Here is a 27982-nt window from a genome sequence, read left to right as displayed (position 1 = left end):
TAAGGCCTTTCAGAATACCAAGTTAGAATCCAGCTTTTTTTGTAGCAGAGCATTATCTTATAGCTACCTGTTACCTGTTAAGCTTAGGCATTAAACAGAAAGAATAGCTAGATCCACATCTGGGTTTTAAAATCCCTAATAGCACAGTGTCTGGGCCCTTGCCACTGATTAGAAATAGCCCTTTAACTACTATACCTTGGTAGGTACGAAATGTTGTTATAAAAGGTTTGTGATGGGATTCTGTTGCACACCACAATCCCATGTGGCACTTGCACACTCAGTTCTTACAGTGCTTGGAGGAAGGAGCAGTCAGCTCCAGTCAGATACAGGTCAGCTGCTACCTGCAAATGAACTTCACTGTGTCTGAGGTGGAGGTAGAGCAGTATGGATAGAGGTGAATGAGGGAGAATTGTCTGCAACAGTGTTGTATTTAAAGGATACAATTTCTGCAGAACTGCGGGCAGGGAGGTTAATGAGCTGTTGATAGAAGGCTATCTGAAATCTGTGTTTTCTGGAGGAGGATGTCAATGTTTTCTGCACTTATTGCTGCAATCAGAGGACTGTAGTATGCTTTCTGAAATGCCCTCCTCACCCCAAAAAATAATTAGCAAGAGTTGGACTTTATTTCTTCCCCTTCTGCAGAGAACTTCAGAATGGATTTTTCTTTTCACTCAATCAATTTGAGAAGTAAGCCAGTATAGAGAGGTGGTCTGGCACAGATGAATCCTCTATCCCCCATGTCACAAAAAATACACTAGGGTGAGCTTGTACAGTTCTGATATTTAGCCCCCTCCTGATGGAGGGAGATTAGTCACTTTAGTTTCCAGTCTTGCTGAGTTGTATGACTCCATTTAAGGATTTCTGAAAGTTGATGGTAAATTCCAAAATACCCAAATATACTCCAAAATAATGGAGGCAGTTTAAGCAAGATGTGTCAATGGGTAAGAGGTTGAATGTACAACCTTAATTTAGTGTTCTTATTATTGACGTTATGTAAAAGCTTTGGAGAGAGTTTTAAAAACTAAAATTTTTTAGCACCATAGTAAAAATGAAAGAAGATGGACCTAGAGATCAGTCTGTGCCAGGAGTATGGGACCCTAGAAGGAAACTTGAGAGCCTGCCTCTTACCTGGGGAAATAAAAACTGAGGTAACGGGCTTTCACTGAGTCTGCTGGAGCTGAATTATTTTTTGCATTTTAAAGAATGTGCAAGTTATTTAAACTTATGGGGAAACAGAGAAAGGAGGGAAAGAGAAGTTGTTCCAGCTTTGTAGAAGGCTTTTGTGGGTGTGTCAAGCAGTAGCATCTGCACCAGCCTGAAATACCAGGTAATGTTTGTGATAGAAGGAAATAGAGAATGAGGCAGTTCTGCAGGGGTTATTGTGAAGGCTTAAGGAAATGAAACTTCTGTTGTTTGTTCTACTGTAGGTTTTTTTTTTCCTACTCCTGATTACTTTCTCACCGTATATCAGACATTTAATCAGTCTTCTATTTGATAAGTATTTCTTTGTTTTAGAGATGGCATTAGTATATCAGTGTATCTTTTGAGTATCACTACTACATTTTAAACAATTCACCATACAGAAAAATCAATTTATTTAGTGGCAGTAGAGCCTTGTTGCTTTGGGTTAAAGACAGTGTAATTGGCAGTCATTAATGCTACATTCTCTCATAGCATGTGTCAGAGGCTTACACTGATCCTTTACAGCCATGCAACTGCTCAGTGCTAAGCTCATTTTCTGAATCCTCCAGTATTTCTCTCCTTCCCCATTTTCCGTTCTCTGACCAGAGTGAACACTTCAGAATTCAACAGTGGCCAAAAGCCTGCTCTTGAAATGAATGGTGATTTGAATGAATGAATGGGACTATATTCCACTGTCAGCTTTCCCACGCAGAATGTGTTTTTATGTGCATCTCAAGGTTTGGTGCAGAGGTAATTTGGATGCGTGCATTATGCCCTACAGAAGTCTAGGAAATGGGATTTTTATTCCACTAATGCTAGGAATGTTTTTACTCCCTGCTGCAGTAGTTCAAATCTTGTTACTGCATGAGTGAACTCTGGCAGCTCCCCATATCTAGAATGGGCCCTTGAGAGGCAGTTTGAGGTTAGAAATGCCACATCAGTGGGCAGCGCTGGGCTGAATTTACTGAAATTGAAGGCTGCTCTCAAAAAGGTCTCTGTTCTTATCTTGGTTTCCTTTTTATGATACCAGTGGACTTTGAACTAAACTGGACAGTTTCCCTTTCCCCCTTCCCATTTTCTTTTTAATAAACTTGTCCTTTCCTTACAAAGGGAGATTCCATACCTTAAGTACTATTGTATCAATTAGTTAGCATTGTTGCAAGTGATACACATCACATCTTTGCATTGAAAAGCCATAGGAAAGCTATGAATTCTGGCTCAGAAATGCTGAGGTGTTTGACCAAGTCTCAAGACCATCAAGCCAACTTGGAAAGAATCTGCAACTCTGGTGCTAGCAAAAAGGGTCTGTGTATAGTGGGCCCATGTTTATGTCAAGACTTGAAGCCTGGGGGATCCTTGTTATGCATTACTCTCATGGGAACAAATTTGCATTTAGGAGCTTACTTCTTCTGAGTCATGACTGTATCTCACTTGCTGCCTTGCTTCTTTACGGGTTTTTCTCAGTATAACAGAAAGAAGAGCATACAAAAAATAAAAATATTCAACCAAGGTATGATTCTTCAATGAGGCAGGCAGAGACTTCAGCACAGCAGCCGTGTAACTGCCATCACTTAGGCAACTGTGGGTCTATACAGTGGAACTATTTCTATGAAGGAAGGCTTTTAGTCCCCCTTACTTTCTGTAGGATGTGGTTAATAATGGCAGATATTACCTGTCTCCAAATGGAAATGCAGCTGGCAGCATTACAAATCCTTAGGATACAACAGTTGGATACAAATTTGAAATAAATGTTTTTGGCTATGCCAAGACCACAAGGTGTGAATGTAGTTGCAGTGCCCTTTGAAGTAGTTGGGCAACAAGAACAAAAAAAAAGAATATTTTTGGAAAATAAAGTAATTTGAAACATTTCCTAGCTTTCTCACTTGTTGAATTAAAACTGAATATAATTATTAAGGGGAAAAAAAGAACCAAACAACTACAAGCTGAGCCAACATAATGGGCCTGTTGTACATTATGTACTAAGAGCAGAATGTCTTTGTGCCAAAGAGTCTCCTGCTCCCCACGTAATCTGCTGAAGAAACATCCCGAACCAAGTTGTGTTCCAGCTGGCTATTGCTGCCTGGAGATGCTCTTTTGATAGCCCTGAGCAACCTTTAAAGTACTCCATGTGATATCTGAGCACTCTGAAATGAAAAATGCTGCCCTGGGCAGGTTAGTTTGTTGTGTCACACTGCATCAACAAGGACCTTGCGATGTGCGTGGTCCAGGTTAAACCTGAAGTCAGTGGATGAGGTAAAATAGGTGTTACAGTATCAAGTGTGCTCCAAACGTGTTGCATTGACTGCTACAAGAAGAAGCTTGCTTAATTCTGTTCCTTGCCTCTGTTAGATTTGCCACTTTGGTTTCCCCTCCCATGGTTTTCCAGGTAAGAACCAGATTCGTACAGATGGGAAGTGGCCACCAGCCTAGAATGACAGCTGAAGTGGAAAGCTCCAGTCCATGGCCTGGAGCATAGATGTTCCTCTGCCGATACTTCGCATATTTTCCACCAAACTCTTCACACAGGCACCTTTCCTCACAGGTGCAGTTGTGGCTTTCTGAAGCAGCCTGTGAGTGAGGATGCATGCAGGGGCCTTGCCCACGAGGGGGGTGGAAAGCTGTTCTGGAGCTCACAGGGTGTGGGTGCCCCACCTCCAGGCCCAGCAGCGCCTGTGGCACCAGGAGCTGGCTTGTCAGAGGGCTTTGCGTGGGCACTCCAGAAGTTGTCAGACCGGTTGTGTTTGGCTGTAGAGATGAAAGAGGAAAACAAGTCATCAAACACGTTGCACAAAATGTTATTTTACTTACTCTTTGTTGCTTTGTTTTGTTTTTCTAGAATTCCCACATTTTGTTCTACTTTGAAAAATTTGTACAAACCTTGTTCCACTGGGAATGCGTTTTCCTCAGGTCATGGTATGAGTCAGCCTTTCCAAAAGATATTGTTCTCTCTTGCAAAGAGCCTTGTGGTGAGGCCATCTCAGCAACAGTTTGTTTACAGGAATAAGATTTCATCTGTGTTATATCCATATTGATTAACTCATCTGTGTCTCCGGAAGCGCAACTTGGGTAAATCCACAGACAGCAACTGGTGAGCCCAGGGATGTCCCCAGAAGGCTGGAGCTCAGCCTGGGAGCAGCTCGAGCATTGCCCGGGCCAAGGGGTGAGGCTTTGGTGAGGCAGGTTAACCAAGCACAGCATTCTGAGTTGCATCAGCATGGACCAGGAGATGTGGGCAGTAGGAACCGCCCTGTGGTTCCAGCTAGCTGAAGGCGATTGTTCCTGGGTGAATCTGCACATCTTTGTCTGGTTTGTTCCTAACCAACTAGCCTCCGTCCCATTCCCCTCCATTCTCCCTCTGGCTTTGTCAAGACAGGGAAGGACAGCATGTAACACTGAGCTCTCCTGTGGGGGCCCAAGCTCCCCCAGCCTTTGCCAGATCTTGGCTCCAGGTGAGCCTCCACCAGCTCTCCTACCAGTCTGCTCCATGTTGCCATCCCCCCTGAAGAGCCTTAACTCATCTCCATAACTCCATTTTAGGGCCCCACTTGATAAACACTCATGCTGGCACTGGGTTCAATGGATGCTCTTCTCTTTCCAGCCCCCTTCCCTCCCAAATGCATCCATGGGACCTCCTGGCAGCAGAGCAGGTTTTCCAGCAGTGGGGATCAGTCTGTCACCATGAGACCCGTGTGCCTGTGAGTGGCTGTGGGGGCATGGCTGGAGGGCCCTCAGGAAGGTGTTGGGCTGGTTGCAGGGCTGCCTCTGGGAGCAGTGTGCACTGGAGCATGCTTGCCTTACTCTGTTTCTTTTCCCCATGGGAGCTCTGACAGTGGTATTTTGTTTTGGTTCACAGAGCATTTTGGATAGTGTTTTTCAGTACGCCAATTTTTTCCTTTGCTTCTTCTTTAAGGCTTACTGCTTTTTGCTTGAGGTTCTCACTTCATTGGTACTCTCAGCAAAATCTCCCCCTTCTCTGCATCTTGTGTGCTAACGGTTTACCTTGTGATGCACTTCACAACACATTGGCAGGTTTTCATTTTTAATTTCTTCATTCCTGCTGCTGTGCCCCGTTCTGCTCATTTTGCTTGAGATGCTCAGTTAAGGTGGAACAATACGCATGTACATGAAGCCTTACACTCCAGGATATATGCTCCAGGCAATTCCTGCCACAAGGCTTCATGGATGCAACAGTTCTGTGATGGAAGCAGATAAGCTTTCTTTGTGGACAGATGTTTGCATACTTATGCCCAACAGTATTTCCCCAGTGCTTCTCTGAAGGGTTTGCTTCCATATGTACTGCTCTACTTACACCTCTCATTTTCAACGTGGCGATTTCTAAAGCACTGTTATTCCACCTCCAGGAGTTCCTCTCCTCAACTGATGCTAACTCATAATACACCCCTGGCAGCAGTGTTGGAGCTTGATTATCCTTGAGGTCCCTTCCAACCCAAGCCATTCTGTGATTCTATGATTCTATGATTTTTTTTTCCCCTGATGCAGTTCCTTACCTGTCCCTTTTTTCTCACTATGCTTTCTCCTCCTCTCTTGCAATGCATACTGTAAGTGCTTCTGTTCAGCATTCCCATACTCTGCTCCTTGCTGTCTCCCAGTGCAGTTTGCCCAAGGACTGCAGGAAGGGAGCAACTGTTCAGCAGAGCAGAGCACACGAGGCTTTGGATCTGGACCATGCTCCCTTACCCCAGATCCTTTATTGCCAAAGGCAGGCACAGCCCTAAGATGAGTACCCAAAGCAAATGGCAGATAGGAGGCGAGAATAAGCTGGAATGATATCCCCAAAGAAATCCAGCTTAGGAGGGCAGGTTTAGGCTATGCAGGCAGAAATACTGAGGAGAGCAGTGCATTGCAGTGGGTTGTCAGAAAGCTTCAGTTCTGTCTGAGGATTATGTCCCTTACCTCACGTGGATCTGGAGCTTTGCCTTGTGCATGGATGGCTTTGCCATCCCCACTTTGGCCTCTTGTTTTAGGAGTTAGAGCATCTAGCTATGGGAAAATCAGGTTTCTTTCCCTCTGTCTGAAAGTTTATTAAATATTAGTGTTCATATTAAATATTAGTGGCAGGAAGGCCAGAAGGAGAGCCAGCCTGCCTTTGCCAGGACAGATGTCATCCCCGTCAGGTAGACATCCGTGCTGAACCAAGGCCTACGTAGCCATCCTCTGCAAATGGCTAGGATGTGTTCAGAAGGACTGACAGTGTTGCGCAGATGTGTGGACCTTTGATTGCTTGGACAGTTTCTGCATATATACATCTACATTTTTTGATGAAATACATTTAAACATTTTTAATTTTAGAATAGTATATCTTTTTTATTATTATTATTATGAATTAATTTGATAACTGGACCATGACCAGAGCCCTGTTTGCTCTGTGTATAATCCACATGTCATAGTTCTACGCCTACAATTTTACTCTGTTTTTTCAGGTTAGCAGTTTTCTTAAAGGTGCTCTGTCTGACACTGGCATCAGCACACCATGATGAAGTGTGGTCATGGGTGAAATAACTCATCCAGACAGGATCGAACCAAAAAAGCAAACTTGTGGAATCAGGTGAAGTAGGAGGTGAATTAAAAATTTTAGATGTCAGAGAAGTTTGGATGTCAGAGGGAAGTTCCTTACAGAGAGAGTGGTGAGGCGCTGGCACAGGCTGCCCAGAGAGGCTGTGATTGCTCCATCCCCAGAGATGTTCAAGACCAGGTTGGGTGGGACTCTGGGCAGCCTGATCTCGTGCCAGATTTGGAGATTGGTGGCCCTGCCTGTGGCAGGGGGCATTGGAACTTTGTGATCCTTGGGGTCCCTTACAAACCAATCCATTCTATTCTATGATTCATTCCAAATGAAAAATTGATGATGCTTCCTTCTGAGGAGGGGAGTATTTATTGCAAAAAGGTGAAAGCGAAACAGCACCAACTAGAGTGTATGTGTTTTAGGGGAGATCAGCTCTGGAAGCTAATGAATGTTTCCAGCTGACTTCACTGCATTTGTTGTATTTTATAATGTGCACGCTGGGAAAATAAGCATGGTTCATCCTTGCCTTGAGATAATTTGCTTGACCAAACTATTAAAAGCTCAGACTAGGTTAGTCAACTACAGTATTGTCAGAATAAAATCCAGCATCCTGGAGAGTTTTGTGCCTTCTTATTTAAAAAAATACAATAAACAGAATCATGCTTGGTGCAAACTTTCTAGACCCTTTAAAACCATAGACTGGGAAATATCATAGCAGACTTTATGCTTCCAACTGACTGACTGCTGCCCAAACCTGTACGAGAACAATCTCATGTTAGAGTAAGATACTGTAATTGAGATTTTGTAGTTCTTTCAGGCCTCTGTATAAATGAGATAGGATTTGTGTAGAGACATACACTTCTTAGCTAGCTGACATAGCTGGAGGAAGAGTCAAGCTTACAAAGTTCCTGAAAAATTCCATTTTTTTCTTTCTGGTTTGTTTTTGTTGTTTTTCTTTGACAATACTACATGATCTGATAAAGCATACAACCTTTCATTAACAAAATAGTAAAAAGCCTCTGAGATAGCACAACTCTGGGCCAGAAGTCACCAGCCTTTTAAGATTTTAATCTGCAGTTCTCTGCTAAAGAAATCCTGTATAAACTTACTGGGACGAGAACACATCTGTAACCATGTTGTCTTTGTCCATGAGGTCCATGAGACCTAGTGGATGAGGTTAGTACAATGCTACTTTTCTGACCTGAAGTGGGGAACTCCAAAGTGGTAAGACCAAAATTGAGAACCCATCAACAGAGGTTGCCTTGTGTTTGCCTTCTGGGGCCACCCAGCAAAGGCTGTAGCTTTGCCTTTGCTGTGGGCCCTGAGGGTCACCAGGGAGGTGCCATGTGGGTATCTGCACCAGCTTGGTGCATCTCTCTGTCATAACATCAAAAATTTTATGGAAACTATGACTACTTCTTCACTGATGCTGAATGTCCCTTTGTCTATTTTGCAGCTGAGGTGGCTTTTCAGGAGTGCTGTGCCTGCTTTCCCTACAAAGTTTTACCTGGCAATGACCAAGTCAATGGCAAATGAGAGACGGGCTCGGCTGGAACAGCACTTGCAGAACAGTAAGCCTGGCTGTAACAATCTGACCAAGGCTTAAGCTTTGGAGGATGTTTCCACAGCTGGGGCTGTCAGCTGCTTTACCTCTTACCCTATAATGAGCAAGGATATGCTTAAAAGGCTGGAGATGAGCATTACAAGCCTGTCCTGCCTAGTGATTCACTGGCTCCAAATTAGCAGCACGTTATATTTCTCTTATTTCTTAACTGACTGCCTTTATGTAGCTTTCCCAAATATAAGGGATACACTTAGCTTAAGCCAACTTGTTCTCCCGGTGGCAGACCATGGTCTCTCTTTTCTTTTGGATTAGTGATGTGAGCCTGCTGCTTTACAGCCACAAGGGTTGGCATGGGTTCAGGTGTGATAACTCATGGCTGCTAGCAGGAGAAAGGGAGAAGCAAAGAGAAGACAGGCACTTGGCCTGGTAGAAATGTAATGTGGAACTGGGCTATGAGTAAACTTCTTCCCTCCAAGAGCTTCCAGACAGAACTGTGAGAACTGAAAATTGCAAGATAAGAGTTTACAGGTAAAATTAAATGTTAAGTGTAGTGAGTTGAGTTGCATTGCAGGGATCCTGCGGGCCTGCCTTATATCTCATGAATTGCATAAAAGCCAATATATAAATTACCATTTTGACTAAACACTTTCCCCATTCCCTGGAAAAACTGTGGTGGTGGAGGGTGAGTTTAGAGTGATTTTGTAGTCTCTGGCATCAAACAGTTTGTGCCAAGATTCACAAAGCAAACTCAAGATTAATCTTTAAAATCTTACTATGAGAAGAACTTATTCTACTTTTTTTTTTTTTCCTTCCCTTGAGTATATCTTGCACTATTCATTGCTTCACAGTGATTTGACAATGAACTAGTCAAGCTAGCTGTGCAGAAACTGAAGGGCGAGTAAGGTAGCACTGAAGGTTTAAGCAGTTGCCATATCGTTCACATCTCATTTTTTAAAACACTGACCACATTTATCCTCTTTTGGTAAGGTCTGGTTTCTTCTTTTTCCCCTTTAACTCATGTTTTTCAGTTACTTTGGATACAAACATCATAACAGAGATATCTTCACAGAATTCTTCTGAAAGCTACAGCAGGTAAGTTTTGAGGTTTTCAACCAAATAATTTCTTACATGGAAGAGTGGAAAAGTTATCCTACCTCCTGAGTTAAAGGCTTCCTTTGCTATCTTCCTTTCCTTGTGTTCTTAGCGTATCTGACTTACTTGTAAAGCAGCAACTGCTGATGGCGGGGTGCTCTCTGTGAAGCCTAGGTGGCAATAAAAAAGGATCACTGTTGTTTTGTCCATGTACAAACTTGTTTCTCACATGGAAAAAAAAAAAAAAAACCTGTTTGCTTTGTTTTCATGTCCTGTGGCATATCTGATAGATCTTTCGCCTCTAAACAGTTCCCAGAAAAGTCTTTGTGAGAGCTCAATAGAAGGATTACATCCACTCTTGGATTTTGCAACTGTAAATGCTTTTTCGTTGTGTCAGTACTTTATCCTGATAAGTGTATTGATGACTGCTGCGAAAATGTCAGCTTCTCTTATCTTGTAACTGTAGTGATGGGCACAGTCTGGCATGTATTTGGCTTGTTGCAGCCTGGATGGCTTTTGAAATCCACTTTAATTTGACCCATGACATGTACAATTCTTTGACAGGGATGGGGAGCTGGAAGAAAAGATCAGGAGAAAGGGAGAAGAGAGAATCACCACTAAATTCTGTGAGCATATGTACTCCTTGCTGTAATCCCAACTTTGTTATTATAAAAGTAAAATCAGAAGACAAAGTAGTAACTCCTGAATGACCTTTAGAGGTATTTATCTGATTTTGCAAATGGTGGGGAACTCGATCTGAGCTACCTGGACTCAGACTTCAGTCAGATAGGTCATGAATTCAGCTAGCAAGGTGTGGAGCAGAAAGCAACGAGCCTATGAAGAAATAGGATATTTATCTTCTACTCTGTCCTGGACTAGCATGGCTCCTGGACTTTCTGTTGGCTTGGAGCCCAGCTAGCTCTTACTGTGCCTGACCACTGCAAGGTGCCATGGCTGTTCCCTTCTCCCATCTCTGTGCACTGTTGTGGTTTTTATGAGGTTGGCTTGGTGGTGGAGCAGATGGGCACTGCACGACTCCAGCAGTGCTTTCAGGAAAGGGATGCTGCTGAAGCTTTCTAGGAAGTGCCTGGTGTGCTGCTATACCTTCATTTTCAGTGAGTTACTCTGGTAAGAGAGGAAGTTTTGAAGGACAAGATAAAAATTTTGTGTCTGAAGACCTCTTCACTTGCTGTGAGTGAGGTGTGGAAGGAGATTTCAGGAAGACTGTAGAAAATGTAAAGAAATAGACCTAACAAATTCTAAGAAGACTTTTCCCTTTATACCTGGTAAACAAACTGCATCTTTATATTTATGGTCCCTTAAATTCACATGTACTAAAGTGCTCAAAACAGCAGAAACAGCAGATGAAAAGCCTCTTTCTGAGTGAGGATTTCTTTATTGATAAGAGCTCTCTTCAGTTCCAGTCCAATATCTGTTACTGCCTGAAAGGTAACTCCCAGCAATTCCATTGAGTCTTAATTAGTCTTGATTAAACTAATAACAAGTCTGCTAAAGAAACTGCGGGAATGCTTGCAGTTTTCCCTCAGACACCACAAATTGACTTTTCTGACAAAGATCTGGCAGGAAACAAGTTTTGAAAACGTACATTTGCAGCATTTAAAGATGATTTTTGGCTTGACAGTATTGTGGATTTCTTTTAATGTACCATCAGAAACGAGGTTGTACATCTCGGTGTATTTTTTCGCTGCGGACCCTTTCGGTAAACAGAAGTGACTCTTGAATAGTACAAGGGCAGTACCCACTTGATTTAGAGTTAGGTGAGTATACGTGTTCTTATTAAAGGAAGCGATGACTGCAGTGCCAAAGTAGCCAGTTATTCAGCAGAGTTCAAGGCAGGCACTGAATTATACCCTAAAGATTAATGTGAACTCGGCACGTTCCCAAGCTGTAAAATTAACTCAAATTTCTGTCCCACTATACAATGGATTTCCATACACGTTTAAGCTTCCTGCTTGGCAAAGACAGTAGTTCTCCAGTTTTTTTAGCTTACAACTTCAGCTTATAATGGTTGCGCTTGCACAGATTTCTGCTTCATAACAAAAAATAGCAGAAGTGCTTTGTGTCTTTTTTCATTATGGCAAAGAATAAATTCCTGAGAGAGATCAAATAGCTGTGTGGAAGACCCGAGTGCATTCACTGTCATTAGCTGAGCAGGCTGCCTTTAATTGGTGCAGCAGGTGATTGAATAAATATTCATTTTGGCTATTAAGGAATCTCGCTCAATGAGCTGGCTTCATTGTGTGTGTTCCAGGATCCCCCGATATATTAAGTGGCTTGTGAAATGTTTTATGGCAGAGTGACAAAATTTCTCTAACAGGTTTGAAAGACACAGTGAAGTTCACCCTCAAAACACTTCTGTGCTGTTCCTTCTTTCTCCATTTCTGGCATATGTGGGCAGCACTTACTATCCTACACATTCCTGAGGAGTGAAAGCATAATGAGAGTTTCAGTGTTACAGCTACACAGCATTAAAGCCAGGTGACTCCCTCACACTTGCTCTTTGCTACACTGCAAGAGGCTAATGAATGATTCAATAATAAAGCATCACTGACATGATGCAAGAGCACACTTTCTTCCCGTCAGCAACGTAGGCTGGCAGTGGTGCCACAGTCCTATTAGAAACGAGTCAGTGCATGCTTGTATGAGCAGCTGCCAGGTGATGTGCCACCACAGCTGTTCATGTGTACTCATGGATACAACTATTCAGATCTGTCACAATCAGCACAGACTTTATGACAGAAGGCTTTGGTTTTGATAGAATAAGATGGGAGACCAGAGGTGAATGAGATTGCTAGACTTCTTGTCTAAAAACTGTATTGCTGGCTTTTTTCATTTTCTCCATTCACTCCCATAGTGAGAAACAGAGTTGTCTGCTAGGACTTGCAGATTCTTTCATCTTTGCCCAGCACTGCCTTCACTTTTTGCATAGATCCTTATGGTAGGTGTGCTCTGGCTGTTTTCCAGCAACCTGATCTCCCGTAGGGCACCATCAGGGGATAGCAGGCTCCCGATGCTCATGGAAGCTGCTTGGCACAGTGCATGCTTTGCTGGAAACAGACATGGCTGAAATATTTACCAACACTGTCCTGTAGTCCAGTTAAACAATCAGACTCATAACTTACCCTTTGCCTCTCCTGAGCTCTGCAAGCTTGGCCAGTGAACATACAGATTCACTACATACACCACAGCCTCCTGCCGCTAATGATAAATGGCACTAGCCTGACAGGCAGCCAGTAACGTTAACTGGATGAGGCCTTTGTGGCTGTTTTACCTCCTGCTTTTTTCACCAGGATAAAGATGGTATGAGCAGGTATATACATCCCTATCGGTCTGATTGTAATGCAGATCATCTGTATCCTTGAAAATTATTAGGGAGCATGGTCTATCTCTGTACTAGGCAAACAAGACTAATGTGACATATCTAGGATGTGGCTGCAAGGGCTGCCAGCTGTTACAAGTGTATAGATAAAATTGAGCCATCCTTCCTTGCAGCAGTGGAGTTTTGGAGCCAGTGGTCTAGGAGTCCATCCTCTCCCAGTCTGTGTAGCTGGTAAGCAGCAGTGTGTATCAGGAACAAAAGTATTCAGGTGTTGCCAAAAAGACAGATGGAAAGTTTCTGAGTGCTTGAGCAAATATGACCAAGCAATGCCTGATAACAGGCGAAGCAGCACTCCTTTGTGGTCCTCTATCAGAGACTCAGACGTCAGGCGTCAGGCGTTTATCCTTCCTGGCGAAAGCATGGGGCCAGGGATTGTGCACCTGGGGGAGATAAAGCGTGTGTGCGGCTGAGAATGAAGGTAAAATGTAACACAGAATTCTGCAAGTGTTATCACGAGCCAAAACTGTTTGGGTCACAGGCTGCTTTTTCTTGGACAGAGTCCCTGCCTCTGGCCATGCAGCTTCAGTTTCCCTGAGCAATTGCGATGCTCTTATGTTTGTCCACCGCTGGAGGAACGCACAGGTGCAGGGTATTCCTTTGTACTCATCTGCAGTAACTCATGTGTTTGGGTAAGCACACAAATAGAAGTCAGGCTGAGTATCTTTGCTCTCAGCACTGCTCTAAAAAAAAAAACATTTCTTAGCAAACCAGGCTGTATTCTTACTTAGATTCTTCTATTCTTCAAACTTCTATTGCAAAAGTACAGCTGGTCAGAAATCTGGATTTTGTGGGGGAAGTTCCTGTGCTTTACAGCTTCTGTTGTATGTTTCTAGCATCAAAAGATCTAAAGAGTTTTAATTCAAAGACATTTTTGTTTCAGTATTAAGATTCAGTTCAGTCCCCTAACCTGCTGATATTTTCAAAGATATTGCAATAAGGAACCTCCGTGTTGAACAACAAACCCCCTGAGACCCCGCAGAGTGTTTGGCTTAGTGCTGACTTCTGTTAAAGAAAATCACCTCGTGTTAAGCTTTCTAATGAGAAAACTAGGAGGAAAAATATTGGGCTTCATATGTTTGTTTGTTTTTTCCTCTTGGGGAAATTATAAAATAGGCATTTTTTTCCCCTCTAAGCCAGAGAAAGTCCCCAGCCAACTTTTTCTGTATTACACCAGGGACAGAACTGTGCTCCAGCTGCTGGGGTTGGCAAGTGGGGGATAGGCAGCACCTCCAGATTTCTCAGGAGATTTTACCACAATGCCGGCAGCAGTGAGGGAAGATTCAAATAAGCAGCGTAAAGCAGTGCAAGAAGGTGTGCATTTCTCACTACGTGGCATGCTTCCTGAATTTCTGGACCCAAGTATAGCAAATATGAAGAGTATTCTGGATATGTACTGTTGCCAAAATACAATTTCTATTTTTGTAGATACTGCTACCTGGTTTAGGGAGGTAGGAACAATAACTCCACTGCTTTTCCTAAAATAGTCTGCAAGGAGATTTCAACCTTTTTGATTCGGTGCTGCAATTTCTTTCAAAAGTATTTTTCTGACTGGTTTGGAATGGCTTTAGTGCCATGTGCACTCAGTAAGTGGATTGCCACTGTCGCTGATAAGCACTCTGTCCTTTGTATATGTGTTACACTTATTCTGGATTCCAATGTTGTTTTAGGGACGTGTCTATATTTGTCCGTCTTCATTTAATACTAACTTCTCCTACCTTACAGATTGCACTGTTTCCTCCTTTTGTTTTTCTGGAAGTGATTTTTTTTTTTTTTTTTTTTTTTTTTTTTTTTGCCTTAACAATACTTTGCTGATAATGGGCTAAACACAAATATTTGTAACACCGAACAATGTGTGCAGTCACTGGCATGGCCAGTTTTGTCTTCTCTGATAAAGGCATTTGATAAAGGGGGGGAAGATCCCCAAACCTATCAGCTGAAGATAATTCTTATTTTTTGTTTGCTGTGCTATGGCTATGTTCAGAAAATGTTATCTAAAGTTAGAACAAATTCCCTGCTTTCTTATCTATAAGACCATGAAATGAATCTGTGTCCATAGTTCAGTATGGAGTCAGGTATAAGAATCTAAAGCAGTTTTAAAGGAAGACTGTGGAAACCACTAGTGTGTCAAACAGAGTAATACTTAATGAGACCATTCTCTAATAAAACATTTATCATAGATCCTCATAATAATCTCCCTACTGATGTACTGCATGATGTTCTTGGAGAACTCCAGCTGCTCAGAAGTAACTGTAGGTTTGGATAGAGTCCTTCTCCTGCCCCTTCTCACTGCGGGGCAGTGAGGTGGCATGTGGGATGGTGTAAGGTGGGAGTGGGAGTAGCTGACAGGTAGAATCACTTCTGTGCCTGAGAACCAGAGCTGCCCCTGTGGACAAGATGGCCTGTACCCAGGCTGTGAGAGCTGGAGGAATTTTGAAAAGGATCTTGAAGAAGAGAAGGCTCTGGGGATACCATCTAGCGGCCTTCCAGGACCTGAAGAGGGCCTACAGGAAAGCTGGGGAGGGGCTGCTTGTAATGGCCTGTCTGAAGTCTTCCCGAGAGCCCACTCAGGTTTAACATATATCACCAAACTAACTTCCTTCTTACCCAGGAGACAGGCCTCTTCTTTCCTCTTAAAGGAGGATCGCTTTGTTTTTATGGCGATACAAAAGGGGTAATCTCCTGTGCTTTCCCACAAAATTAATTACTCTCTTTAAACAGACAAATGCCTTTGGTGCATGTATTTTGGTATGAAACATTTCACAAGTGATACAAATGTATGTGAAACAAATATGGGATGCAGACATCAGAATAAGGTTAAGACTGCAGCCTATCACTGGCTTCTCTAGTGGACAAGTTCCCACGCAGGCAGTCTAGGACAATGCTGGGCAAGCCTCTGTGTTCCATGGCCATGAAACAGAGGGAACCAGGTAGTGCAGAGACAGTGCAGTATGATGATGACCTAAGAGATACTATAGGAAACAAAGAACAGATGAATTAAGAAAAGAAGTTGGACTAGAAGGCCTTAGAATCATCACTGAATCATAGAATGGTTTGGGTTGGAAGGAACATTTAAGATCATCTAGTTCCAACCTCCTGCTATAGCAGGAACACCTCCCTCTGGACCAGATTGCTCACAGCCCCATCCAGTCTGGTCTTGAGTACTTCCAGGGAGAGGGCATCCACAATCTCAGTGAGCAACCTGTTCCAGTGTCTCACCACTCTTACAGTAAAGAATTTCTTCCTAGTATCTAGTCTAAATCTGCCCTCTTCCAGTTTAAAACCATTTCCCCTTGTCCTTTTGCTACATACCCTTATAAAAAGTCCCTCCCCAGCCTTCCTGTAGGCCCCCTTCAGGTACTGGAAGGCCGCTATAAAGTCCCCCGCAGCCTCCTCTTCTCCAGGCAGAAGAGCCCCAGCTCTCAGCCTGTTCTCGTAGGAGAGGTGCTCCTGCCCTCTGATCATCTTCATGGCCCTCCTCTGGACCTGCTCCAACAGCTACTTCTTGTACAACATGTCCAACATGTACTTCTTGTGTCGTGAGTCCCAACATTGCTATTCTTTGTTTTCCTGTCATCTTCAAATTTTAACAATAGTTTTAGTAATTTGTTATTTAGTAAACAATTATTTTAACCATTTATTTTACTGGAATAATTAGGGAAATGGAGCATCATTATCTTATTTGTTAACATGGGAAGCAATGAAACAATGTTCTGCTTTTACCTAAAAGGCAACGCTTAAGATCCCAACCCAGAGAGCTTTTTTGGTTAGTTACCTTGCTGATGGCAGCAGTATTACACATGATATCCAGACATTGGACTCTGCAGAAAGAATACTACAAGTAAAGGGCTTCTAGAATTGTGTTGAAGTTTTCCACTTGTGAGAATTTGGCAAAAATGGGGATCATTTCAGTTAGGAAAGAATAAAACTCCCTATTGGAGGAAATGGAAGTATACACTCTGTTATCTGAGGGATTTGTTGTGCTGAGGGTGTTGATGATTTTGTAGGTGAGCATTGCTTATTATGCTTGTTGATAATCATCTCTTCCTAACATTACGTTCTCTCTACTTCTATGGTGTTGACTGTCAAATTCAGATTTCCTTCATTTATGATAGAATCAGAAAATATATATTTTTTCTTTTGGGATCACATTCTTAAAATAAAATCCGTTTTGTTTTGGCATAGTTCATGTGAGTAGTAAAAAATGATGGCTCAGACTTGGCATAAATCTTAAGCAGCACACTGTTGTTAAAGGTTACTGCGCAACTACTAAATCTTGTTTTACTGCTGCATACTTCTTCTTTACTTGTTTTGTGTTCCTTGGTGCTTACTGTGAAACTGTGGGACTTCCTTTGCAATACTGGCACATTGCTAGCACTGTGCCTCTGGGATATCAGCTGTTGTGATCCATATCATAAACAATTGCTAGTTAAATTTTGAAGCCAGCAGCAACCAAGTATTGTTGACACAACAGACTGGCTTGTGCTGGAAAACTTCAGCTGGGGTTTCTTCCTGGAGAGAAGAAGGAGCATGCAGCATCTTTCCAGAGTCACAGTGAGTTGGACAACCTGTTGGTGGGAGTTGGGAATTCTAATGTGGGGAGGCAGAAAGTTGGTGATAGGATGGAAGAAATAAGGAGACATTTCCTATCAGGAATTTGCATAGGGATCTTGAGTTACAAAATCATTTGTTGGCATGAACTGAAAAGTACTGATAGCTTGGGCTTGATAACTTTGTTAGTTTTGCAGTGGATCCAGGTAATGTTAAAGTCAGGTGATGGCACTGTATGTTGCTTTGCATATTGCTTTTGTACATATTTAACTTGTTTATGGCATTTTAAAGAAATGATGACATTTGAAATATTGCTGGCACCATTTATTTGTAGTCTTAAAAGCAGGGCTTTTTGAGTTACTGCAGGTTACCTCATTGTAGGTGTGCAGAAGGACATTTACTGTCTTTCTGAAGTGGGAGTAGATTTTGCAACTGTCACTCCTGAACTTCTTCGTGTTCAGGCCAACATAGGCCTGTGCCTTGAACAAGAAATAAAAAATCAGAGTCCTGCTGAATCTTATACGTCTGACATTTCTGATAAATGCTACCTGGTTCATCTAAATGCAACTAAAGGGTAGTATGTTGAAGCTTCGTGGCCATTTTCAAGTAATTTGTGGGTGCTTGTTAGCATGGACGTAGACAGGATGGTGCAACTGACAATCCACTCTTGTTTTTGTGTTTGAACTTCTAAAACTTTCTTCTCATTGTACCTGATGAGTGTGAGGCAAGAGATTTTTGTGCTCTGCTGCCTTCTCCAGTACAGCCCTGACATTAACAAGTATAAGGAAAATTTCAAGAATATGATTCTTAATTTCAACTTGAAGCAATTCTTCTCAACCTCTATTTATGTGATGTCTCCTTTTTGCTACAGACAGCAGTGTGTCTGGTACAGATGGGGAAAACCCTTCTGAGCCATGGAGTGAATTTACAGTGCTTTCACTGTGACACAGAGCTGGAAATACTTCAGGACTTGTATCTTATGGAAGAAGTCTGAAATCCTGAATCTCCACCTTGTGTTCAGACAAAAGAGTGTCCAGCTTCTCTGTGAGATCAGGAGGTTATGGCCACTGCAGAAATGGGATGCTCTCATAGTGTAGTGATATTTTAGGGTATGACTGCTTTAATTCATGTTTTGGTGGTTGTTTTTAGGTTCTTATTTTTTTTTCCCAAAATCTTAAACAAAACAAGACAACTGCCCCAATCTGATCCAGCTCACCTCTGCTTGACTCTTCTGTCTCCACCATGCCACAGTGCAGCAGTTCACTTGTGCATTTTTGTTGGTGCCACTTTTGCTCTCTTTCAAAAGAGATGCAGAGAGGCCACATCAAGCTCCATACATCCACATCCATGACAGAATTGTAGAACCCTGAAAGTCTGCTGCTTTCAGTAAAAGGAGTAGGACTTTTAGATACTTCACAGAAGTGGATTAAGACTCGAACAGCTTAAAAAGTACACAAATATTCAGAAATATGTATTTGTGGTGCTCATGAGTAATGTTATTAGCTTGAAGATTACAGTGCTTACTGTACAACAAGATTTGAGGATTTAATAGTAAAGATCCAGAGTAATATGGCAGATGTCTTGCATTAAAGTATACTTAAGTGTATATCAGAGTAGAAAATATTTTCTGTTTTGTTACATTATGTAACATAAGGGAAAGGTTTAAAAATAAGTTATATTAATAGATACATTTCTTTCTTATTTGTGCTAGTGGATAGCTAACCTTCTGACTTCCTTTGTTTTTTAAGGTTACACCATGCATGATGAGGTTACCTAAAGAATTAATAAAATACCTCATTTTTCATTCGAGATCGTGATGATGGAGCTCTGTCTGGTAAACTGTTGAAGGTACTTGACTTACCCATCCCTTGTTTCTTTGTTGGCTGCTCCTGCAGACTCCAAATAGAGCATGAGCTTGTTTGGGGTGAAAGACCCATCCTATCAGATAAAGCCCCTCAAGGCTGTTCCCCATAAAGCTCAGCTGCTACTGGCTGGGAAGGGGTGGAAGCAGAGAGCAAAGTATGGCAGTATAGACAGCTGTGATGATGGGGCAAAACTTTCACATATGAATGTCATGCCCCCTCTCCTTTTACAAGACACATAGCAACCTTACCATGCAGGAGCTGCTAGGTATATCTCCTCTGTAGGTATTTAATCAGATGCTTTACCTATACAAAACACTTTGTAATTCACAGATCACATGTTGAGTTTAATAATAGGACAATAAACTTTTGTTATATTTATAGATAAATAAATAAGCCACTATCTGTGGCTTATTTTCCTCTATACCATGACAGGCCTTGTTTCTTAACTGACAGAAAAGTAAAATCAAACACAGCTCCGTTGAACAAGCCGTAAATTGAGGCTGTGAGTTGCTTTAGTAGTAAAATGTGAAGAGTCTTTTGTGCTCTCATTGGTCTCTGATATCCTTTTTCCCCATGTGGATGAGGCTGGAACCGGGCGTGGTATTTATATAGGCTGTGGCCAAACCAGGGAAGTGAACGTTGTCTCTGCTGTTGACTGGAGTGAAGTTGGGCACTGCAGCCACCCTGTCACCTTGACAGGCCACTCAGCTTTCTGTTCAGTCTTCTCATCTACATATAGTTGTTAATACTCCTCTGAACATTTTTGAGATGAAGGCCCAGCATTAAACTCAGGCTTAGTCAGTGGGGCAGGAAGATTACTGTCTGTGCTTGTTTTATGTATCATTCCCCTCTCTTTGCCTACGAAAGGTCTTGCTGAGTGCACACAATCCCTGGCTGTCCCAGTCTCAAATGCATCCTGTATAACACATTCTGTATGCTGCTCTAGTAAAAACAGAGATGGTTTTCTTTTTCCTTTGGATTCCGATATGATTAGATACACATGAAAATAGAAAGTACTTTAAATTGTTTATGTTTTTACGCATCTTTGATATTCTTCACAAGCACATCAAGTCCAAATGAACGAACTCATGGTCCACTGCCAAGACATTACTTACTTGTTAGAAGTCATGTTTGTATTCTGCTGAACTGTGATATTTACATATGTTTCCATTGTTGGGCTTTCGACACGATGAGTGGAGAAAAGTGCCCAGCAAAGCAGTGACTACTGAAAAGTTGCATGCTTTCTTTCCTGTTTATCAGCTAGAGTACTGTTGTCTGGTCTTCCATTCAAGAGAAGTACTGGTCTTGGAGGTTTACATCCATAGATATTTTAAATGCAGAACTATCTATCCTGCCTTAGTTTTGTTTTGAGGGAAGGATATTCTGTAAGAGCATAAGTGAAGGGATAGATATACTCTGTCAGTAATAGAGCTATTTACATTTAGGCTCAGAAGTGAGGAACATAATTAACCCGTCACCTTGTTTTACTCCCAGAATTTGTCTGTGAAGTTCTTCTCCAAAAGTACACTGCTAATCAGCACTTTATCTCTCACTGAAATATGAAAAGAGCTGGGATGTTACACTACATTTCACTGATGGAAACAAAAATTGGCAGAACTCAACTTCCTTACATGAGTATTCAGGGCATGAAGGAGCTGCACTGTAAGCTTGGAATCAGAAAGTGGTGAGCAAGAAGCTTAAGAGAAACTAGCAAGATCCATGACAACAGCGTTGGAGGAAAAATCCTTTGAATAACTTAGTTACAAAGTCTTTTAGTCTGAGCAACTTGTCATCTTTGAGTCCTATTTGTCATTGCAATTCGCTGCTGGCTGTGATTCTGCATCTTTTAAATTTTATCACTACAGTATTCCTGAAGCATCCTTTACTGCAGCAAGCTATATATTCTCTCATCATTCTCTTTCAGTCTATGAGAGATGTTTTTGTGGCTGCTTCAGTCCTAATTTTTATACCTGCATGATGCGGTGACCACAAATGGGAATACACATACAAAACAATATAAAAAGGGAATTTTGAATTCCAAACTGCGAACTGCAGCTCAATATGGGCAGATATTACTTGCTTTTAGTATGATCTATATAGAAATAAGCAAAATAGCTGAGGCAATAACTTGAGCATCTTCTGCTTTCATTTCCTCACACCTTGGTCTCCTCGGTTGTGCTGACAGAACTGTGAGGGCAGACACAATGAACTGGACTGGGGAGGTAACTGAAGCTAAAAATAAGTTGTTGACCAATTCTTTTTGGATTTGCTGGGCTGTCTTCATTCCGGGCTGGCTCCCCAGCCTCACTTGCTGCACAGCAGAGTTGAGCAGACTTGTGGGTGTGCATAAACCCTGGGGACAGGGAGTCTGGTGCCAAAGTTCTGCTTGTCAGGCAGTGCCCTGAGGGTGCTGTTAGTTTAGCTGAGCCACTTCAATGGCTCATTGCTGTGGTTGTGGTTTGTTTTACTCCTCTCTACAAAGAAAAAGAAAAAAGCTAATAGCTTTTAGCAGGCTAAAAGAGTTGAATTGTCTGCATCAGATGAATGTGTAGAACAAGGACTAAGGTTAGGAGTAGAGATGAAAAAACAGAACCATGCCTTTTGGTGGCAGTGAGCAAGGTTACTTGGTCTTAAGATACGAAGAAAGCTGTTTTTTCGGTGCTTATATCTCGTCTCATTTAAATCTACTAGGTGAGAACATGGCCTTCCCAAAGTCATCTGTTTCTTTTTCCTTATAATATAGAGAACTTAGCAAACTAGTGAAAACATTATGTGATTCTTAGCTATGGCAAGGTGAGTGAGTGGATACTTCTCCATCTAACACAGCTTCAAAGCACAAACAGAAAACAAACAGCAATCCTGGGATGTTTGTGTGCTGTTGGAGCTGTATTGTCTGTCCGATGAGAGTACTACAGCAGTGCCAGCCATGGAGCCCACAGTAATTTGTTTGTACTGACATTAGCTGCTTCTGCTAAGATGTCCCAAGCTAGATGTTGATGCACAGATAACTGACTATTTAACTTGCTTTGCTGTTATGCTGAGCTTGATCAGCTGCTGCACTTATGCTGTAGTTGATACCAGAGTTGGATCAAGGTTAGCTCTTGTATATTATCATGATAGCAGTGGTAGTAGATGCTCTAAGAGTCTTACCAACTTTTATATGGATAAGCTCTGACTTAGAATCATAGAATCATAGAACCCTTAGAGTTGGAAGGGATATTTAATGGTCACCTAGTCCAACTCCTCTACAATGAACAGGGACACCACAGCTAGATCAGGTTGCCTAGGGCCTGATCCAGCCTCACCTTGAAAGTTTGCAGGGATGGGGGCATCCACCACATCACAGGGCAACCTGTTGCAGTGCCTCACCACTCTCACTGTAAAAGACTTTTTCCTTATGTCCGAAGTGATATGAAACGATCCAAAGTGACTTGTTTGAGCTAAAGGAGGAGGAAAATTTTAAACTGATTATTGGGTTTGGTACTCCCAAAATCAAAGTGGAGAGGTTGGCTGCCTGGACTTCAGTTTTTCCATTCAACTACAACATGTAAAGAATGAATAAAGTGCACATTTGAAAGGCAGAACTCTTTTGTTGCTTTTCATGTTGTTGTTTTGTTTGTTTTCTAATGATCTTAGTAAATAATAGGAACTTCCTGGGCGGTGCTCCCATCTTATTCAGCTGAAAAATCAAAGAGCTACATTTAGAAACCTATCTTCATATTTTAGCATTACTATCTTTTCCCCCTTGTCATGGAAAAAATGTATGGATCCTACTCTCAATATGCTGCTGATAGATCGTAGAGCTTCAGTGGATTTGCTATACATGCAGGTAAAACTGAAAGGCCTTCAGAATTTTGAAACCTAAATTCTGCACAAATTTCTTCCTCTATAAAGTTCTTGAAATGTTTGGTGTGATTACATTAATATCAAATATGTTTATAAAGAGCTTTTTTCACTTTTTGTCGCTGTTTTCTAAGTGGGGGTATAGCTACTGATTTATTTTTATTTTATTTATTTTTTTTAGAAAACTCAATATCTCACTTCTTTTCTGTGCATGGAAAAATAATATGCAAAAAGGATATATTTGGGCATCCAATTTATTTTCAAGTCTCTGTATGTAAGCAGTCTTCTGTTATATTACAACACTTGAATTCTGAGCTGTAGGTACGTAAGGTTGTAGTAGCTTTGGGAACTATTAATGCAGGAGGAAAGAACAGCGTAGAGCAAAATTAGTCCCAGAATCAAAGCAGGGGCTTGGGGGAAAAAGCTGTTTTCGTATGTCTTTTCTTGTGCATGTGAAAAGGAATATATTTGCTAATACACTGACTATTTCTGTGATTTATATATATGTATATATTATATAAAAATCTTTTCAGGCAGTCCAGGATGTAAAAAGTAATTAGATTAAACCAGCAGAAGGGCAGATGCAAGACCTTGAGTTTCCACAAAAAACATACAAACAAAGAAAAGGTAAAATGGTATATTAAAAATATAATATGGTATGTTATAAACAATATAAACAGATGAAAAGAGTGTTTTTTGAAGCAATTATGCCAGTGGTTGTGACTGAAAACACAGCACACTTTTGTGGACTGGTTTTTGAGCTGCAGGCCCAGGTCTCCCATTTCCTGGTTAGATATTGATCTACCAAATAGAAAAGGAGGTTCCTATCTCTACTATCATTTTAAAATATCCCAAAGGAATAACTTGGATCCCAAGGGTTAGCAAGAATTTTGTCTGTGAAGTATAGCCTTCCTCCTCAGAACTAGATGTTCTGGTTTGGCATAAGTTTAGGAAATGAAAATGAAATTCAAATTGCTGGGATAGTCATTCACAGTATTATCTACTGACTAGTTTTCTTTCTTCCCCTCACCATGGCTGATAAGCATTCAAAAGACCCAGCTCAACATATCCAGGTCCAAATAAATAAATAAAAACCCTCACCTTTCTAAGCCAAGATTTGTTGTTCTATGGTCTGAATCAAGCATGGCAATATTGGAGCGGATACGTACGGCTCTATTCTTGTGTTTGTGGCCATCCAGCAGTAGACTGCTCAGCTGACATCCATGTTGGCAATAATGAGATTAACCACTGCATAAAATTGCCTGCTAACCAAACCACAGACGTCAGTTTTGAAATTAACACCTTGAGAAGCTGGCAGGTTCTTCTCTCGTAAGTACTTCACTGAGTTTGTTTCTGAAATTGCTCTTTCTGAAAGAAAACTAAAGCTATCAGGCAATGGCAAATCTGGGGAAAGGGGAGATTACATTTCAGTTCACTTCCATCTGCCCATAATTCCCTCCAGATCTATCTTGGAACAAATTTCCTTGGTGACCTTTATAGCAATTAAAAAAAAAAAAAAAGGTAAAATAATGAAATCTAGGCTTATTTTGTCTTTTTCCTTCACTGGTGTTCCTTATCACACTTTTCCTACCCCTGTCCATTCCTGCTGAAGTGGGAGTTGGCAGAACATTTTGTGTGGCAGCAAAAGAACTGCTCTAACCATTATACCCTTGCAAGGGCCTCCCCTTCCTCCCTCTCACTTACTTCTCTTCACCAGGAGAATTTTTCTGATACAGATCTTCAACTGCTTTACTTATATACTGTACAAAATGAACCTGATGGGCTAATTCTGATTTGACTGATTGCCTTTATGCTGTATCTTCTCTACAGTGTTTTTTCAGGGTGCTACAAAGGATGGCGAAGACAACGCTCCAGAGTTACAATGATTCAAGCACATGGGAGTGGATAGTTTTGTCCACAAAACAGGTTAGTTCTTCCTGCTTTCAGGAAAGAATCAGAGTAAAATGTAATTTATAGCCATAGGGGATCTTCAAAAGTGATTAGTCCATCTCCAGCCAAGTGCAACAGATATGCTTTCAAGCAGGTTAGCCTAGGGACTGTTACCTAAAGAAACATATCTGAGTTTCTTTATTTTCTATGGCAAGAGAAATGACTAACACTCATCAGTGAGCTTGGGAAGGAGCATGGATGTACCATTTACTTACTGGACTCAGTATCCAGCAGATTCATTAGCTGGCTGGGCACATCTAAGGCCAAAGGCTCTTATCCTCCACAACAAATCCTGTTGTTAAAATCTGATTTATAGCTAAAATATTTCTGTAGTCTTTTGAGTAGGCTTTGTGTGGGCTGAGAATCTAAATGTATATAGATAGTTGCTATTTTTTTAATCCCTAGCATTAATAAGGTCTTTCTTTAAGCCTGTGACATCCGAAGACTTTGAATGTTTGCTCTCTGAAATATATGAGAGAAAAAAAGGAAAGAAAACAGTGATCTCCTAGAACCATGCTGATCAGTGAGGCAAAGAACAACATGTTATTTCACAGCTTTAAACTATAAGCAAAGTAGAAGAAAAGAACAATCACTTTTGGAAAAGTATTGATCTTCTCTGTTTATGCTTATTTGTAATGGAAGTTCAGTAATTAGGAAGGTGAATGTTCATTTAATATTCAGATGTTGATACTACTTGGGTAGCTATAATTATCAACAAAATTATGAGAAAAGGCTAAATACAATTTCTTGCTTTGTTTCTATTGGATTTAACTGAATGCTGATTTGCTCAGCATATTTTGAGAACCTGTGGAGCATTTAAGCTCACTGTAAGTTAAACTTCTGAATCTATTTAGGAGGCTGAGAGGCCTGAATCCATGAAAATACAAAAAATTCAGCATCCAACAGAAACAGGTTAGTAAGAAATTGTCTCTACATTGTTTGTATTGCTAGAGATTTTTATTTGTCTGCGTTTTTCTAATGAAAAGAAAGACTCCAAATGAGTTTAATGGGAAAGTCTTTGGGTAGGAAAAAGAGATCAATTTGAATTTTGGGGGAAGAGAAAGGTAAAAAAACATCTGAATAAAAATTTTCTTTTAGTTTCGGTTTGGTGACAACTTCCTTCATTTTACTTGCTTTTTGCAAATGTTTCTGAATGAAACCTTTGTTTATAGAAAGCCAAAATACATGGCTTGATCATGTGTGTATATCCACATGCAGCCGTTGTAATTTACAGCACTTGGATTCAGTATTAGGTTTGTCTACATGTTCACTTTTTCCATTAGTTTGGGACTTGTATCTATTTGCAAAATTTGCTACGTACCTATACATATAAAAGATGTAATATCAAGCTGCATTGGTGGTAATCTTTCAATCAATCAAATCAAGAACTTTGTAATTGGTTGCAGGTCCAAAGAAGGGCAACAAGGCTTGTGAAGGACTTGGAGAATATGCCCTATGGGGAGGGACTGAAGGAACTGGGCTGTTCGGTCTGGGGAAAAGGAGGCTGAGGGGAGACCTTATTGCTCTCTTCCAATACCGCTTACAGCGAGAGCAGGGTTGATCTCTGCTCACTGGTGACAGGTGACAGAACGAGGGGAAATGGCCTCAAGTTGTGCAGGGTAAGTTTAGGTTGGATATTAGGAAACACATTCTTTACAGAAAGGGTTGTTAAAGCAGTGGAATAGGCTCCCCAGGGAAGTCGTTGTCACCATCCCTGGATGTGTTTAAAAACCATTTGGATGCGGTGCTCAGGGACATGATTTAGTGAAGGGTTGTTAGAGTTAGGGTAGTATGGTTAGGTCATGGTTGGACGTGATAGTCTTTAAGGTCTTTTCCAACCTGAGTGATTCTATGATTCTAATCGGTATCCATAGCTAATAGTTCCTGAATAGCTAAATAGCAGAAAAAAAAAAAGAAAAAGTTGATTTTTCTAATTCATAAATGGAAAGGGAATAATGTAAAGCAAATAAAAGAAATATCTCTCTTACAGAATATAATTGGCCAAGGAGGAAATAATTCTAAAAGAGAAAACCAAAATTTAATCCACATTCAGAAATAAAGTACATCTTAATATATATTTAGAAAATGTACAGTAAGCAGCAAGATGCTGATCTCTAACAACCCTTTCATAAGCTGGCCAACTAATGTGTGTGGTGAGTTTTCTTGCCCTTTTCTCGGAAGTGCTCTTTACTCTTAGAGCTGGAAATTATTTTGTGGGTTAGGTGTGGCCTTCAGTATTCACAAACAAGTTGCAAATGATAATAAGGGAGACAACATTTCCCAATTAGTCTTGTGCATCTGAGGGATGTGCTTTGGTGGCTTCACTGCAGGACAAGTTGAGATGCTGCAAATGAAGCAAAAAGTAAGTTGTGCAGCACTGGGTTTGAGGTAAATGTTCTGTCTTAGACATACTGTAAAATGCCTCCTTGACTGTTAGCTCTTGGAGCAAGATGGACTGTGAGTGCTCCTGCTGCATTTTTGTGAGGAGAGCAGTCTTGGAAAGGGCAACATAAAAATATAAAACTACCGAGCTCATCAGCTTTGTCTTACCAGAGCAGTGTCTGGCTATTCAATAAAACTAAGTAAAGTAAGAAATTAACAGTTGATGATTAGAATGTAGTTGTTTGTTAAAGCAAGTGAAGGCGTGGTGTTGTGTGAAGCAGTGATGGTATGGTATGCTATGCTTCATTTTATACAGCAGGTTTAAACAGGTTTAGGTTTTCACGCACCATGTTGTGTTATTAGACAATTCATATTAAAACTTAAACCATACCTAGTTAACTTAGCAATATTAAGGTTCTTAAGGCTTCCCATTCCTGTTCCTCTGTCTCTGCAATATGCTTGAAAAATGTATCCTTGCACATTTTCATATGAAGGGAAAAAAAAAATTGTTTGAGTCTTTGTAATTTTTCCATTAGTATCCCTGAGAGTCTCTTTACAAGTCCTTCTTCTGAGGTGGTTGAAATTTACTGAGTGCTGTCCAAAGACTGTGAAAACATCCAAGTATTTTCTGC

At 41.1% G+C, this 27982-nt stretch overlaps 1 protein-coding gene across 1 annotated transcript; it reads left to right on the top strand.

The window, feature by feature from the left end:
* Positions 1–1058: 1058 nt before the first annotated feature.
* SNX31 (sorting nexin 31) lies at positions 1059–26509 on the top strand. Its single transcript, XM_085219977.1, is given in 14 exon segments — positions 1059–1148; positions 8163–8277; positions 9299–9316; positions 9319–9362; positions 16490–16600; positions 19059–19105; positions 19107–19144; positions 19692–19698; positions 20779–20860; positions 22936–23004; positions 23552–23620; positions 24109–24336; positions 24849–24944; positions 26375–26509. Coding segments are annotated over 14 exon segments (1116 nt in total). The 3' UTR covers positions 26477–26509.
* Positions 26510–27982: the final 1473 nt, after the last annotated feature.

Source organism: Meleagris gallopavo, chromosome 3 (assembly GCF_905368555.1).
Source record: "Meleagris gallopavo chromosome 3, MGAL_WU_HG_1.1, whole genome shotgun sequence".
In the NCBI taxonomy this organism is placed as follows: Eukaryota; Metazoa; Chordata; class Aves; order Galliformes; family Phasianidae; genus Meleagris; species Meleagris gallopavo.
The sequence above is the reverse complement of the archived record's forward strand: the minus strand, read 5'-3'. Positions and strand labels throughout refer to the sequence as shown.